The sequence below is a fragment of the Solea solea genome, chromosome 1, assembly GCF_958295425.1.
Source record: "Solea solea chromosome 1, fSolSol10.1, whole genome shotgun sequence".
Lineage (NCBI taxonomy): Eukaryota > Metazoa > Chordata > Actinopteri > Pleuronectiformes > Soleidae > Solea > Solea solea.
The window spans coordinates 32,905,037-32,923,306 of record NC_081134.1 but is presented as its reverse complement, the minus strand read 5'-3'; the positions used below and the strand labels follow the sequence as shown (position 1 = coordinate 32,923,306).

The 18,270-nt window shown below is 39.2% G+C and overlaps 2 protein-coding genes across 2 annotated transcripts; both read right to left on the bottom strand.

The window, feature by feature from the left end:
- Positions 1-2,159: 2,159 nt before the first annotated feature.
- LOC131455322 (cystatin-B-like) lies at positions 2,160-17,530 on the bottom strand. The gene is made up of 5 exons (XM_058622885.1): positions 17,458-17,530; positions 5,918-6,015; positions 3,923-4,064; positions 3,713-3,814; positions 2,160-2,471 (listed from the first exon to the last, which is right to left on the bottom strand). Exons 1-5 carry the CDS (start codon positions 17,500-17,502, stop codon positions 2,343-2,345), a joined length of 516 nt encoding a protein of 171 aa, XP_058478868.1. The 5' UTR covers positions 17,503-17,530; the 3' UTR covers positions 2,160-2,342.
- LOC131455346 (cystatin-B-like) lies at positions 8,287-9,847 on the bottom strand. Its single transcript, XM_058622921.1, has 3 exons — positions 9,689-9,847; positions 9,483-9,584; positions 8,287-8,600 (listed from the first exon to the last, which is right to left on the bottom strand). Exons 1-3 carry the CDS (start codon positions 9,755-9,757, stop codon positions 8,472-8,474), a joined length of 300 nt encoding a protein of 99 aa, XP_058478904.1. The 5' UTR covers positions 9,758-9,847; the 3' UTR covers positions 8,287-8,471.
- Positions 17,531-18,270: the final 740 nt, after the last annotated feature.

Below are 18,270 nucleotides of genomic sequence, written 5' to 3'. Positions count from 1 at the left end.
ATGTCATTCCTCTTTCCGACACAGGAGGGAGCCAAATACAAAACTTGACTTCAAACCCAGCCAGACAACACATTTTTGGTCTGCAGACCTCCACTGTCAGGTGCACGCAAGAAACTTCAAAATAAAATCGTGAAAGAATTCTTCTGTTGTGGATTTATATGTCAATTTCAATAAGTCATCATATGTACACTGTCAAAAAATAATTAATCACTCTCTCTCTCAAAATACAAAGATACTTGTCTACATAACATGCACATAAATAGGCCTTACTTCATAGCCTCAGCATTTGATGTACAATTTTCATCAATAGAACATTTAATAGTGCGCTTTTGGTAATACTTTAGATTTTAACAGGCTGGAACACTGACACAAAGATGAAAGACAAACTGGCACAGACAAATAGACCAAGAACTTCTGCCAGCTTGGAAACATAACTTATCTAATCAACATTTAGGCATAGACAGAGACATGGTCAAGACGACCTGCTGAAGTTTAAACCGAACAAAGAGGATTTAACTTTATACACGGTGTGATTGTTGTTGCCACACAGGCTGCTCTGAGTATTTCAGAAACTTTCACACACACAACCATCACTTGGCTTTAATTAGTGTTAGTTCTCTGGGTGGGTGACAATGCTAGAGGTCAGAGGCTGCTTCAAAAATCAGAGAGAAGGAAACAGTAACTCACCACAGTTACTACAATAATGACTCCGTTGAACCCAGACCTAACCTAGAGCCACTTCTGCCTCTGGTTGTCATGTGTGCCGAATAAAGTGGCATTCAAATAAAATGGTTTGTGTTTCAAATTCAAATTGGACTTAAGACATGAGGCCAATTGAGTTGCCTTACTTTTGGTAATTGAAACCCAATCACATACTGATAAACTTAATGCAAACACAAGGTAAGCAACAAGAACATCAGAGAGAGACAAAAAAACAAATAGACATCTGTGAGGTTACTTAACAACATAACACAGCTCAAACAAAGAGGAACACTGGTCACAAGAGGAGACGAGGATGTGACTGATGAGGCACGTGTGGTCAGGCATTCCTGCAGTCTGTTTTGCTGTAGTGTCTATGAGTCACAGTGTGGGCGTTAGGTTAATAGTACAGCTTCATCATTCATCGAGTCAGCCATGTCAATATGTGGGGGTCAGGTATGTTTACATGAAAAAGATACAATTCCTTCATACTTTTTTAGGTCAAACATTATATGTAAATTATGTTCAGCTGATTAAAAACATGCACGAATTAAAAGAGACATTGATAACGTAACATTACGTCTGTCACGTAAACTTTTGCTCAGAAGGAGACACGCACATAGACACACCCTCGCAGTGCAAAAGGTAAGAAAACTCTCGGGCGCAGAGGTTTCATTATGGAAAAAGAAGCACCAAACACATTTCTCTCGCTGCAAAACCAGCCGTTTCAAGAAAAGCTGGTATGAGAAGGACTGGCTAACTGGTTGCCCCTCAGACCAGTGCCATGTTTTGATTTCCCTGCCTCCTCTTTCAGATGCCGGACACCGAACAAGCCTGGATTCAGACAGATATTACAGACATTTATCTGAAAGGGTAAAAAAAAAAAAAACAACAACACAAACAGACAAGGACACATATGGACAATGCTATGTGAACAAAATAGTGATAGAGAAGCTTGCACAAGGAGAGATGGGCAAAATCCAAATGCCTGAAAAGTGAAAACTTTTTGTTTTAAATCTTTGAATCTTTTAAAATAATGGTATAAGGCATGAGAATGGTGTTTTGGCATGTCCTAGTGGTGATATGCAGTAACTGCATATCACCACTGGGCTATGTCACCAGCCGCCACTGGTGTTGGCACCGCCAGACCACAATCCCTTAATGAACAGAGTAGTCAGGTGGGAGCAGAACCATGAAGCACTTTGTAGACTGGCATCAGTGATTTGGTACTTTCCTTTTTGAAATTGCCGTATATCTCTTAAATCTGGCACAGAGCAACTGTGTGAACACAAAATGTCCTCCAGGATTAATAAAGTATTCCGATCCTGATATATGATTATGATATCATGTGTTTTTGGGGTACATGCAAAAAAAAGTGAAAGCAAATCCATAAAAAAAAAAAACATGAGGGAGACATCTGCAGGGGACTTTCGCAATAACAAACCACACAACAACAAATATGATTAATGCAGTTATTTATTAAATCTCTCAGTACAAAAAGTTCCACTTTGACATCCTATGATCAAAATTTCATGATGTACAACTTGGTTCAATATAGAGAGCTAAGATAATGTAATCTTGAGATATTATGATGGAAAAAACTGCCTGTGAGTTCTCATAGGACTCTTTGAATTCTTATCCCTTTAGAAGGGTACAATAGGATCATCAATGGTCTTGTGTTCCTGCAGTTTAGTCAGCTCAGGCTCTCCATCGTTACATGACAGTTTCTGGTAAATACGGAGGTGAAAATACTCGTCTCCTCCCACATGGACCTGCAAGGGAACAAAAGTAGGCAGCAAGGTTAGAATAGTTTTGGATTTTTCATTAGTTTTGATTTAGTTTTGACTTTAGTTTTTAAAATGAGTTGGGATGATAGCGGCCTTCACGTGGAGGCTGAAGTGGTAGACAATGAATGAATAAAAGAAAACTTGATGGTTATAGATTAGTGTTTTTGAAAAGTGATGTATATGGTACTGATTTATAGTCAGAGCACCATCTGCGCTCTCTGTTTTGGTACCGAGCTTGACTGAAGAGACTGAAGATGCCATAGAGAAAACAGATTTTAGACACTTAACTGAAGGCTCATCAAATAAAATCTATACTTACGTAAGTCTACAACACATTAAGAATATATTTGCTGCTTGATGTTGCTGTTAGACAACTGGAAATGTTTGTTTTCTCTGCAGGAGAAGGAAAATCCATGGAGAGAAATCTGCATTTTTAGCTCACCAGTACACAACAACCGTACTGCAGGGTCTACTGCTGCCTCAATTTGTGTCACTTAAAGAAAGAATTGGCTGCAGTCGATCAACAACTCATGTGTGCCATGATGGATTATTGCCGATTTTGCTCTATGGACTTTCAGTGCAAGAGAGTTGAGCAGCTTACAAAGCAAAAAAAAAAATTCCATCTAACAGCTAGAAAAATGCATCAAATCAGCAGAGTAAAAGAGTAGATGGGAGCAAGGCCACAAAAACTTGAAGAGGTAACCAGCGAGGTAAGACTAAAACATTGTTGATTGAAAAGCTGAAAAGCCGAGCAGATGCCTATTGAATAAGGTGGGTAAGTGAAAGTTGGGAGGGGGGGGGGGCTTTGGCCATAAAAACTTGCTCAAACTTCATCCTGGGCATGTTGGTTAAGTGGGAATGTAAAATATACTAAAGCAATATTCAGAATATTTAATTTACTCTGCTTTGACAGTGTACAAGCTGATTTTAAGAGCAAAAAGTGACAGTGTTGGTATCAGCACGACTGATACCAACAAGTATTGGTACTTACTTGGTGTCGGATCAGGAGCAAAATTCTGAAGTATGGCAGAATGATTATGATTCAGATGTGGGCAGTACCAAACTTAAAGTAGGGGTACTGTTTGAAGACCCAGAACCAAGATGTTACTCATTTAATTTGAGAACCTTAAGGGGTATCCAGCTCTTTATTTTCAGATAAGATGGGGCAAAATTAAAATATACAATCTTTCATGATGCCTCTATAATCGGTAGATAATAATAGTTACCTTAATGAAGTAGTTGGTTCCGGCCACAACCTGCGTCTTGTAGAGCTTAGCTATGTAGACATCTAAGTTCCTTCCCACTTTGGCCTCAACTTCGCTTTTCACCTGAGTGATCGTGACGAGACATCAGTATGACAATGCATCACACAAGTGATAGTTTTCGACAGAAACAATAAAGTCAGAGTGTAAATGTGTTTATTTGTTCCTACTTACGCTGTCACAGAGCTTCTGAATTTCCTTGTCAGCTTTCCTCGCGGGCTCGGAAAGACCTCCACAACTCATTCTGACGGTGTTTGTGGTAAAATCTCCACGAATTAGCAGATGAAATGAAGATTGTGAGGCGTTTGCGTTCAGTCTAGGAATTATATGTTGTTGTGGAACGTACCATCAGCGTTCAAGGAGAGGGGGGAGGGACGACAACAACGGCATTAATAGCCAACCTCGTAAACACACTTTTAAAACAAATGAATAAACAATATTTGCTTTTATGAAAATCATTAAAAAATGACATTTGGGGGACGGTGGCAAATTTTTTTTTAGAGTTTCCTTTTCGGTCCCCTCTCACAGAGAAGATGTGATAGTCCGTGACGCCACACCTCGGACTATTTAATCTTCTACTATCAATAAACAGGTGCAGACAGTTTGTTTATGTCTGTCTTAGTTCCACAGAACTAGACATATCTTTTTTAATACCTCCATGAAACTGACTCATAAAAATATGTTGGCACTTCTGCTGTGTCACGTCCTGTCACAACCACACCTCGGACTATAATATCTTCTCTGTGAAATGGCAGCCGAAGAGGAAACCTTCAATTCTTTACCTTCAATGTCCCTCAATGTCATTTTGAATGATTTTCATAAAAAACACATTTATTCATTTATTTTAAATGTGTAGTTGCATTGCATGCTCGTCCCTCTCCTCTTCACTAACTGTATTCAGAGTATCATAATGCCTCCTACTGGCCCAAAGCTGCTACAGCACACAGAAGTCACTCGACAACAAAACCTTCACTGGCCACAGAAGATTGTGCTACATTTAAGAAGACTGTTGGTATCATGAGAGAACATTCTCTAAACACAGTAACATTCTCAGAGCGTTCTGGGAATTAAATGTGCAACAAAAAACTCATGTTAGGAAAACTTTCCATGTCAACCACAGGGGAACCTTCAGGGAACGTCCCCCAACCAAAGGGTAACGCTCCCAGAACGTTCTGCGAACCAAACATTGTTAGCTGGGTGAAGCCCCCCCAATATGCAGCTCATCACCATTACATCCAAAACCCATTTTAGGAGTAGTGTTGTGCAACGACATAAATAACAAGTGGTCCCCTGAGAGCTGGTCCTCATGGTTTATTATGCAATGACATCCATGAAACCCCTAAAACCACACTAACATGCAGCTCACAAGTGCTACACCAAAGCCCCATTAATGGGGCCCCTTCTGACTGAGAAAAGGTCTCACCTCAACTCACACTGTCCAACATGAGCCACGTCCAACACTGACCTGTGAGTGGCACTAATGAGCCTTTCACTTTTGAAGTCTGCTGGAGTGGGTTACAGGTGACGAGGGTGGGGAGGGATGGTGAAGGGCCCCAAATAGTTCTTTGCCTGGGGCCCCCCAGAGTCTAGGATCACCTCTGCTTACAGTCTCAGTAGGAAAACTCATGTTGCTTTACAGCTTTCTCTTGTGTCCACATTAAACATCCCCCAAGAAAACATGAAGGAGATTGTCCACAGCAGAGTGAACAACTAAACAAATAAGAAAAACAATTAGTTTTCCCCTTATTTTTAAGGTTTATTTTTAGGATATCTAAAAATCTCAGGGTCCACTTTAGAATTATAACAGAAAAAAATGGTTTTCGAAAAACTGCAACTTTACTAATTTTCCATCAAAAGTGAAACTGATTATGGTTCAGAGTTGGTTCAAACTTTTAAGAACCAGTCTGCTTTTTGTTACATAATCATATATGCATCAGTCTACATGTGCTGCAGACAATAAACACAAATTCAAAAATGACAAGGATATGGGACTGCAACTATTTAGTTTAAAGTATCAGGGAAGCTGGAGTCAGTGTCATTTGAATAATCAGTTATAAAATAAAATGACATACTGCAATATATTGATAGATTACCATTTTACCTAGAAAGTTTCAGGTTAAGGAAGCATTTTGAAAGAGGTTGCGTGTGTGTGATCACATCAGAAAATACCTTATTGGGTCGTCGTCTTTCATTCCCGTCACTACATTGTGCAGCTCAGCCTCATTTTCAGGGCAGAGCAGCCCTCTGAAGACTCCGCCCACATGTACCTGCAAACAAACAAAATACACGAAAAGTTAAATTATTAAATAAACACAGTATGTTAAATAACACACATACATATTTAATGTGTAATTGTACTGTTCAGTTTGTAGGTGAACACCTAAGTGTGTTCCCATAGAATATTAGTAAGAACTTTCAGAGGTGAAGAAGCCTCTTGGACGAGAGGTGAACTTCAAAAAAACTACCAGTTGCTACTCATTCTGAGTTTTGGATCACTACGACAAGGAAAGAGAATTCATGCAAGACAGGATACAACATTCACATGTGTTGTCTCAGGTGCAGAACTGTTACACACAAAACTTGACTTCAAACCAGGCCAGACAAATGTTTGGCCTGCAGACCTCCACCGTCAGGTGCACGCAAGAAACTTCAAAAATAAAATAGTGAAAGGATTCTCCTGTCGTGGATTTATATGTCAATGACATTATACATGCCATTTCAATGTCATCATACTGTACACTGTCAAAAAAGAATTCATCACACTCTCACTCTCAAAATACAAACATACTTCTCTACATAAATTGAATTTGATATGGAAAATGTATTTTTTTCCCTGTGAAGCTGTGTCTACTTTCTGTACCCGATGATAAAGTTTATATGAACATAATTTGTCCTTACTTTATGTCATAGCCTCAGCATTTAATGTACAATTTTAATCATATTAAATACAACATTTAATAGTGTGCTTTTGGTAATACTTTAGATTTTAACAGGCTGGAACACTGACACAAAGATGAAAGACAAACTGGTACAGAAAAATAGACCAAGAACTTCTGCCAGCTTGGAAACATAACTTATCTAATCAGCATTGGACAGAGACATGGTCAAGACGACCTGCTGAAGTTTAAACCGAACAAAGAGGATTTAACTTTAAACACGGTGTGATTGTTGTTGCCACACAGGCTGCTCTGAGTATTTCAGAAACTTTCACACACACACACAACTATCACTTGGCTTTAATTAGTGTTAGTTCTCTGGGTGGGTGACAATGCTAGAGGTCAGAGGCTGCCTCAAAAATCAGAGAGAAGGAAACAGTAACTCACCACAGTAACTACAATAATGACTCCGTTGAACCCAGACCTAACCTAGAGCCACTTCTGCCTCTGGTTGTCATGTGTGCCTAATAAAGTGGCACTCAAATAAAATGGTTTGTGTTTCAAATTCAAATTGGACTTAAGACATGAGGCCAATTGAGTTGCTTTACTTTTGGTAATTGAAACCCAATCACATACTGATAAACATAATGCAAACACAAGGTAAGCAACAAGAACATCAGAGAGAGACAAAAAAACAAATAGACATCTGTGAGGTTATTTAACATCACACAGCTCAAACAAAGAGGAACACTGGTCACAAGAGGAGACGAGGATGTGACTGATGAGGCACGTGTGGTCAGGCATTCCTGCAGCCTGTTTTGCTGTAGTGTCTATGAGTCACAGTGAGGGTGTTAAGTTAATAGTACAGCTTCATCATTTTTATCTGCATGGCTTGCAGGATTTGTCTTGGCCTGATTAGGATTTTTTTTTTTTGTTTTTTTTTTTTAAATAACATGCTTCAGACAGTCGAGTCAGCCACGTCAATATTTAGGGGTCAGATATGTTTACATGAAAAAGATAAAGGTTCTTCACACTTCTTTAAACCAAACATTACATGTAAATAATGTTAAGATGATTAAAAACATGCACTCAAGTAAAAAAAAAAAAAAAGAGGTAATAACACAACATTAATCTTTATCTACAACTACATAATGTACGTTACATGTGTTAGGGTTATTCTTTTTCTTACTCATGTCATAAGAATCTGTCACAGCTCCAATACAAACACACAGTAAGTGTCAGTGATTGTGGTGTGATTCAGAGATGTGTATGTTGTCCATACAAAGGGTTTATTGTGTGTTACATATAAAGGAGGTCAAAGTCTGGCATAGAGCAACTGTGCGACCACAAGTATTCTGATCCTGATGTGATAGAATTATGTGAGGTGTATTTTGGGCTACATTCAAATAAATAAAGTGAAATAACACCCAAAATTATTAAGCAAATCCACAAAAAAACAAGGCAAATCAGAGACGGCAGACTTCACCCCATTCATGCAACAAGCCTCTGTTGGTCATATTGGTAAATGCAAGTGTGGAAGAACAGACAGACACACAAAGCCACTAAAAAACAATACTTCACTCCTACTCCGTGGGGTGAAGGGACAACATGAGTCAGACATCTGGGACTTTCAACTGATAAACTAACAAACCACACAACAAATGTGATTAATGCAGTCATTTATTAAATCTCTCAGTAAAAAAGGTTCAACTTTGACATCCTATGATCAAAATTTCATGATGTACAACACAGTTCAATATAGAGAGCTAAGATAATGTAATCTTGAGTGATTATGATGGAAAAAACTGCCTGTGACCTCTCATAGGACTCTTTGAATTCTTATCCCTTTAGAAGTATTCAATAGCATCAGCATGGCTCTTGTTTTCCTGCAGACTATGCAGCTCAGCCTCTCCTCCGTGACATGGTAGTTTGCAGTAAATACGGAGATGAAGATGCTCGTCTCCTCCCACATGGACCTGCAAGGGAACAAAAGTAGGCAGCAAGGTTAGAATAGTTTTGGATTTTTCATTAGTTTTAGTTTTGACTTTAGTTTTTAAAATGAGTTGGGATGATAGCGGCCTTCACATGGAGGCTGAAGTGGTAGACAATGAATGAATAAAAGAAAACTTGATGGTTATAGTTTAGTGTTTTTGTAAAGTGATGTATATGGTACTGATTTAGTCAGAGCTGACTGCACCATCTGCGCTCTCTGTATTGGTACTGAGCTTGACTGAAGAGACTGAAGATGCCATAGAGAAAACAGATTTTAGACACTTAACTGAAGGCTCATCAAATAAAATCTATGCCTACGTAAGTCTACAACACATTAAGAATATGCAGCAAATCAGCAGAGTAGATGGGAGCAAGGCCAGCAAGACAAGACTAAAACAGTGCTGATCTAAAAGCCCAGCAGATGCATTTTGAACAAGGTGGGTAAGTGGAAGTTGGGGGGGGCGGGTTGACCGTAAAAACTTGCTCAAACTTCATCCTGGGCATGTTGGTTAAGTGGGAATGCAAAATATACTGAAGTGATATTCAGAATATTTAATTTACCTCATGAATCATGACACTGCTTTGACAGTGCACAAGCTGATTTTAAGAAAAAGTATCAGTGTCAGTACGACTAGTATCGATGCTTACTTGGCGTTGGATCAGGAGCAAAATTCTGAAGTATGGGCCAAACGTAATGTAGGGGTGATGTTTGAAGACCCAGTACTAAGATGTTATTCATTTAATTCAAATACCAGTAAAATCTAAAAGGTTAAGGGGCATCCAGTTCTTTATTTTCAGATAAGACGGGGAAAAATGAAAATATACAATCTTCCACGATGTCTCTATAGTCGGTAAATAATATTTACCTTTATGAAGTAGTTGGTTCCGGCCACAACCTGCGACTTATAGCTCTTAGCTGCGTAGACAGCAACGTTTTTTCCCACTTTGGCCTCAACTTGGCTTTTCACCTGAGTGATCGTGACGAGACATCAGTATGACAATGCATCACACAAGTGATAGTTTCAACAGAAACAATAAAGTCCGAGTGTAAACTCCATTTGTTCCTACTTACGCTGTCACAGAGCTTCTGAATTTCCTCGTCGGCGTCCTTCGCGATGTCGGAAACTCCTCCACACTTCATCCTGACGGTTTTTGTGGTTAAAACTCCACGAATTAACAGATGAAATTAAGATTGTGAGGCGTTTGCGTTCAGTCTGGGAATCATGTAATGTTGTAGAACGTACCATCAGCGTTAAAAAGAGGGAGGGGGGGGCGTCAACAACGGCGTTATTAGTCAACCTCGTTAACACACTATAAAAATAACACAAAAAAAACGAGAAGTTGATTAACAAGTGCTTCTGTGAAAATCATTAAAAAATGACATTTGGGGTGACGGTGGCAAACAAATAATTAAGAGTTTCCTTTTCAGTGCCCTCTCACAGAAAATATGTGATAGTCCGAGGCGTGGCGGTTGTGATCACGGAAGTGCCAAATTATTTTTATGAGTCAGTTTCATGGCATCCATGTTTCATGGATGGATTATATCAAATATGTGATGGATCCATGTCCAGTTCATAAAGTCCAGCTTTCTATGTTAGTTAAGATCAATCCGGCCATAATTGTGTTATTTATAACCGCGTTGAAATCAGTTTCAGGTTGGATATTCAACGGACATTCGCTCCAGATCCAACTGCACCCTTCTCCTTCACCACACCGAGATAGGTGCACGATCACGGCTTGTTCAAAGTCCGACCCATCGCTCTTGACTTTCGTGGTCTTATTTAGGGACCGTCAAAAAATTACTCTTGAAAAGCCAATATTTACATAAAAATTGAGAAAAACATATATACGAGGTACTTAAATTGAATAAAAAGAGGTGTGTCCTGACAAGGCAGTCTAGCACTATGGCCCTATACTGATTTGGCGTCTTTAGGTCACATGACCTGGAAGCTATTGAGCTAAAATGCTAATATTTACATAAAAAAAATTATAAAACATTTGGGAAGTATTTAAATGGAATAAAAAGATGTGTGTCCTGACTAGGTAGGCTAGTACTATGTTTCTGCACTAATTTAAAAATAGCCCCTTCAAATCTCACTAGATCTGGTTACTACGGAGTAAAAATAGTCAGTCTTGTTTGTAGATTATTATTTATGGTCTTGTGTGGACAAGATTCAGAACTATCATACTTCAAGACCTCCCCGCCCTCTAAACAATATTTACCTAAATGAAGTAGACAGTCCGCAGCATAACCAGTGATCCGTAGATCTTGGCTTGGAGCACCTCAACCTTCCTCCCTTGCTCTACTCCCGGCGATGCTCTTCACCTAAGCCACCATTGAATAACGGGGGAAAAGAGTTACAAAAAACAAAAACAAGCTCTATTTATTATAGAATTTTTTTGGAATTAAAGTCCAAATGTAACAGTGTTCATTTATTTATTTATTTTTTTACTTGAATGTCACCATTTGCAGGCAATAACTCAACTGGCATTGGAGTCAAACATTTTGACACTTTACTGTTGCTGAAAGAGGCCAAGAAATTAATTACAGTGCATAGTCTCTGTGTGTGAGGCAGTCACACCCTGAGACATTAAACAAGGCAACATTCTGGAATGGTGTGTCCTGACAAGGCAGTCTAGCACTATGGCCCTATACTGATTTGGCGTCTTTAGGTCACATGACCTGGAAGCTATTGAGCTAAAATGCTAATATTTACATAAAAAAAATTATAAAACATTTGGGAAGTATTTAAATGGAATAAAAAGATGTGTCCTGACTAGGTAGGCTAGTACTATGTTTCTGCACTCATTTGGTGTCTTTGGGACACATGGCCTGGAAGCTATTGAGCTAAAATGCTAATATTTACATTAAAAAAATTATAAAACATTTGGGAAGTATTTAAATGGAATAAAAAGAGGTGTGTCCTGACTAGGTAGGCAAGTACTATGTTTCTGCACTAATTTGGTGTCTTTGGGACACATGGCCTGGAAGCTATTGAGCTAAAATGTTAATATTTACATTAAAAGAATTATTAGAAATTTGGGAAGTATTGAATTGGAATAAAAAGAAGTGTGTCCTGACTAGGTAGGCAAGTACTATGTTTCTGCACTAATTTGGTGTCTTTGGGACACATGGCCTGGAAGCTATTGAGCTAAAATGCTAATATTTACATTAAAAGAATTATTATAAATGTGGGAAGTATTGAATTGGAATAAAAAGAGGTGTGTCCTGAGTAGGCAGTCTAGTTACTAGACTGCCTGCTCAGGACACACCTCTTTTTATTCCATTTAAATACTTCCGAAATGTTTTATAATTTGTTTCCCAAAAAAATTTGTTTTCCAAAAAGGAAAAAAACTTTTCCTTTTTGTCAAATCTTGTGATGACCCTTGACCAAATAATTAAGAGTTTGTGGCAGATAAGAGAAAAAGGTGACAAATCGGGTTATAGCCCCTTCAAATCTCACTAGATCTGGTTACTACGGAGTAAAAATAGTCAGTCTTGTTTGTAGATTATTATTTATGGTCTTGTGTGGACAAGATTCAGAACTATCATACTTCAAGACCTCCCCGCCCTCTAAACAATATTTACCTAAATGAAGTAGACAGTCCGCAGCATAACCAGTGATCTGTAGATCTTGGCTTGGAGCACCTCAACCTTCCTCCCTTGCTCTACTCCCGGCGATGCTCTTCACCTAAGCCACCATTGAATAACGGGGGAAAAGAGTTACAAAAAACAAAAACAAGCTCTATTTATTATAGACATTTTTTGGAGTTAAAGTTCAAATGTAACAGTGTTCATTTATTTATTTATTTATTTTTTTACTTGAATGTCACCATTTGCAGGCAATAACTCAACTGGCATTGGAGTCAAACATTTTGACACTTTACTGTTGCTGAAAGAGGCCAAGAAATTAATTACAGTGCATAGTCTCTGTGTGTGAGGCAGTCACACCCTGAGACATTAAACAAGGCAACATTCTGGAATGTAGGAGGAAAGAGACGAGAATGAGTCACACTTTCTGATTTGAACAGTCAGTAAAAATGAACGCTCCAATTCATTTTACACATGTACACATTTCTTTGCATGTCCCTGTTGTTCTATTTGTGAATAAAAGGGACTGCTATGTTGTTATGCAATCAGGTAAAGCATTCCAACTTTTGTTAGTGACATTTATGAAGCACCAGAGACCCATTTCAACCAGTTTCACATAGTTGTTGGACGGTCTGAAACTCAAACACTCTGGGAACCAAAACATGGAATGAAAACCAGTGGAACTTGTGTGAGAGAGTGTCACAACAACACTGCATTTCCTTTTATGTATTTATCAGTTTTAATTTGTTTCCATGTATTTTAACTTGTTTTTAAATGTGACCAGGTCATTTTGGTCAACACTGTAATCAGTGTCATGCAATGTAATTTTTTCAGTACTAGCACCTAAAGTCTGGAATGAGTTACCCAACCAAATCAAACAGGCCACCACCCTGGAAACTTTTAAATCTCACCCTAAAACTCACTCTTACACCTTGGCTTTTCACCCAGCATGACAATTCTGTGTTCTCTGGTGTCTTTTAGTCTTTTTGTGTTAATTTAGGCTTTCAGTGTTTTGTTTTTTTATTATTATGTATTTTAACTTTGTGCTCTGTGCTCTGAATCTCTGGGGGTGTATTAAATGTTTTATCTATGTACAGCACGTTGGCAACCATGTGTTTTAAAAAAGGGCTATATAAATAAAATGGATTGGATTGGACTGAACTGTCCTGCTCTGCTTCTGGACAGTGGTCGGGAAGCACAGGGGAGTTATCATTACCTCCAGGGCTGCAGCTGTGGCTGCTCCAGGTTAACAGCCTTACATATACAGATAGGAGGACGAACAGGCAGACACTCAGGTGATCTGGAAGAGTCTGAGCGTTTATTTCTCTCAACAGGCTTATTAAATTTAATTAAATTTGAAACTGATTTTGCTTGTCAGATATCTACAGGAAGTTCCACAGCTGAGGGCTCAGGCTGAAAAAAAGCCTGGTCCATTTTGCCAACTAGACTTGTTGAGGAACAACAAAAAGACTCCATTTAAAAGATCTCCGGTTATAATCAGGTTACTACTGTATGAAAGGTGTTGATACAGAATGGATTCAGGGAACTGAAACACGAGAGCGCATTTACTTTGAGACAGGAACAGGACATGCTGCGTTTGGGACCGAGTAAACTGAATTAAACAAAGCAAAACTGGAGGCAAGTTAGAAGATTCTTCATATTTAAAAAAAAAAAGGTAAAAGAGGCAACCGTCTGGCAACCAGACACCAAAAAGACATTGGCTGTCAATCACTGTTGTCCACTGCCATATCCTAAATAATCATCTATTTAACTTGAAGTGGAAAAATTTACTACATTGAAACGAGTGATTGGGGACCATCAACTGCTCAGGAACATGTTTACTGTCCCTAAAAATCAAGTGAGAAGAACTTGCTTGCCCCCTGGTGGCTATTCAACGTACTCTTACTTCTTGGTCAATGAGCGTTAGTGGAAAACTAAATCCATTTTAAATTTGGACTTAGTTCCAGAGTGGTGGTCTGACACAAGGTCCTGTGACCTTGGTCCTCAGTTGAGTATGGACCTCAACTTGGTTTAAGTAATTAGGAGGTGTTGGACTTCATGCCACCCAAAGGTAAGTGAAGTTTGACACCATCTACTTGCCCTAGCTTCAAAAATGAGCTTTTATTTCCTTCAAGAGAGACTTTGGAACATTGCGAGCAGCAGCATGACGACTGTCAGCGTCAGCAACATACTGTAAATACGTTACACATTGACCATTTGTTTTCAATGTTCATTTAGGATATGCTTTTATCGACATTAACATTCAGATGAAAAAGGTATTTGATTATGACTGTTTGGTTGAAATGCAAGCAGTTAAACTGCTCCAATCTCCCAGGTGCCCAGACAATGTTCCTTCTGATTCTGTAGCCTCACCACAAAGTTTCTTTGCATAAACCCTCATTTTGCCAAGCATGAAATCAAATCCACTTTCCTGTCCTCAGATATAATTTTCTCTCCCTGCACCCTTACAACACCCATTTCTGTCATCGTAACATCTGTAAGAGGCAGAGGTCTCACAACTCAGAGCTTCTCATGTATTTAGCAAGATGTGGCACTAGACCATTGACAAAGCAGACACCAATGCTCGAACCCAATTTGACTAAATTCTACACTTTGTATACTAGTGCACTGTGTTTTGGAGGAAAATAAATGCATAACATTACAGGCTCAGTCACAAAACCAGATGAATCCTTGTCTGATTTTAGAAACTGCACAGCCATGGTATGCCAGTCAGTCAGGATCTGAGGCCAGATTCCATCACACACACACGAGGAGGGGGAAGGACAAAAGGCCTTCACATCTAACGAGTCAACTCAATTTACCTTGTTCTGTCGTGTGAAGGAGAACCAACTCATTAAATCTTGACTGATTTACAAATTAATAATAATTTAATAATAAAGTTGCTCAAATATTGATTCTGTTGGGAAATACAAAGATTTAATTTTTGTCTTGTAAACTGATGAACCATTTGGGTAAATTAGATCAGGCATTTAAAGGTGGCCACTTTGTCAGTAATTAATGACGTCCTATCAAATACATCATTTTAGGCAACCCATAAAGTCCCATCATTTCAACCAGCTGCCGGCTTCGCAAACAAAAGGCAAAAGACCACTTATGTTCACATGATCAAGGTTAACCACAAGGCTCCAGACACGTGAAGTGAATCCAAGAATCAAATAACGAAGATAATCTTTAAAACCTGTAGCTGCTCACTCCTGCCAGAAGAGGGCACTTGCTCAGTCTCAATAAGTTATACATTAAAGGGGACATATTATACCCTATTTCCCCCATTAAAATAGTTCCCTGGTGTCCTAATGAACATGTCAGTGACATGCCTTGGTCAAAATACCATAAGGATGAAGCACTATAGCATTTCAATAACCCTGCTAAACCCGCCCCTTTCAGAACGCTCGGTTTTCGTGCATGGTCCCTTTATATGCAAATGAGACACAGGCAAACACACACCCACTTCTTCCAGGGGGTTTCTGATTTGTCCTTTTTACAGCGCTCACTCGCTCAGCTACTTCTCGTCTCCCCCTCCCTCCACTAGTTCTCTGACAATATCAACATGGCAGCATGCGCAGAAAACAGCGAGAGTGCCGTCAAAGGAAGAGACGTCCCACATAAGGATCGAGCCGAACAGTGCCGAACTGTAAATCAGTTAAATACACCTAGGGACAGCACAGCTGATCGCCACCGCTGATCGCCAGCAGCGCGCGGCGATCTGAATAAACTGGCGCTGTATCAGACCGGTGACTGTATGCTCACAGAGAGTGCAGCACCGCTGCACAGAGAGTGCAGCACCGCTGATCGCTACCGCTGATCGCCAGTGGCTAACGGCATAAACGGCCGCTGTATGTGATCAGACTGAGTCTGTGCTCCGGTCATGGAGGACGTACTGAACAAATATTTTTAATTAGGACGTGTCAGAATGGTTAGTTATGAGCTCCATGTGACCTTTTCTTAAAAATGTGTGTGTTTGTACGTCGGTGAAATACGTTCGCTGACTAAATACGGCGACCGCTGGCCGCAGTCTGATGCGAAGTGGTGCGAACACACGTTTGCTGACTTTATCCGGAACATTAGCTTCATATATAAAATCCTCTGAGGCTGGAAGTTTGTGTAAAACACTGTGCTCCACTGTGCAGCCACCAACAGCACACTTGTCCCTCCACGTTGACATAATACCGCTCTTCCTCCCTCGCCTGCACTCTCGCAGGGACAAGGTGGAGCTAAGGTGGAGCTCTCGAAGTAAACTTACTGGTGGGGCGGTAACATTCGCGGTGAAATGCGCATGCTGACGTCATAAGCGCAGGGAATTCAACATCGAGTGTTTTATCGCCTATACTTACACTTAGGGGAACCACGAAAACATGACGGAGTATTCTTTTTCCACACTTTGGTGACTGGTAGGGCCCCCAGAGTCCCAAATATAAGTATTAAAATGGTTAAAAAGTTGATTTTGCATAATATGTCCCCTTTAACAAATTCTATCAGATTTTTTTCTGAACATCATGACTTCTGGAATTCAGCCCACATGATGTTTAATTTCAATTTGTAACATAAAAAATAAAGTTCTCAAATTTGATATAATCTTCAGTTAAATATTTACAGTTGTCTCTCTGCCAGGTTTGTTTCCTCCTAAACAACCAAAACGCACTGTAAACCTGCAACCTAACCAATGAGGGCAATCCTATGTATGAAACAGCCCAGTCTTATCCCTGCATCCCTACAAGACACAAGTAAGGCGTGGCTCTGCAGGGGAAGATAGAAGTCCCCAGCAGGGAGGCCTCCCAACATGACACGCAAAACCACTTTATGAACTCAAAAAGGTTCAGCTTGAGTCTTTAATGGGAACTAAATTTGGCAGAATGAGACAAGACAGCCTTAATGTCAAACTTCAGTTTAGTTGATGATGGATACAAGTAGGCTGACAGCAGAGCATACAGAGAACAGTTTAAGATTAATAATGATATGAAAAACATGCCAACAAATGCCAGATTAAAGTATTTCATAACAGTATCCAAATTACTTTGGATTGAGAATATAACATTTATCAAACAACCATGTGACCTTACAAAATGCCCCCAATTCAGATAACAATGAGCCACAATTGACCAAACATTAAACAATAATCCAGTCATTGTTGGCTCAAATATTTTTTTATGTTTGTACAAAGTATGGACAACAATGAGCTACGGCAAACAGCAAACAGTCACAGCTGAGATAACTTGACCATGGTTACTCACCATTGGTGGAGGAGTCATCAATCTGGACCAGGTCAAAGCCTCCATCTTGTATCTTCTTGCTGCGTTTCCGGCGTCTGACGTCACGCGGCGGTAGTTTTGTTTTCTATTTTTAAAGTTCAGTACAGTTTCTGGAATTCAGCGTCACTTTTTCCGTGTCTTTTTTCGTTTTGCGGCTCGTTTATGCGGCTTCTCTTCGAACCGACGTGGGCTGGCGGAACAAGAAAGCAGAGTAGGAGGAAGCTGCGGTCATCAGCTGATTGAAAACACCTGCGTGAAGAGGTGTATTATACTTGTGTATTGTCACTGATCAATCAATCAATCTCTTCTTTTATATGCTCTATCCACAAAATGTACCTCCATGTTTTCGTTCATATTTGTTATTCATAAAATACATCATAAATGCCGTAATAGTCTAATTCAACAAGGTATGGAGAAATATACTTTCTACTTGCTTTTATTTTGATTATTATTTTTTATTTTCTGACAGTATCTTTGACTTGTGTCCAATATCTTTGAAATCCCTTGGGGTTAGTGTGGAGAAAAAACAGAAAACTGCTTTTTATTTAAAAAAAAATAAAAAAAATAAAATAAGAATAACAGTGTTACAGTGGTTTTAGTGTGGACAACCAAAAATTGCTGTTTTAAGTGTAGACATACAAAAACCATTACTTTTAATTTGGCGATATCAGGGATCTGTTGTATTTTAGTGTGGACAGAAACAGGAAGTGACTTTGACTTTAAGCTACATGCATCAGGCAAAAAAATCCAATCATTGTATGATTTATTTCAAAGTGGGTCACTTTTTATTGGATC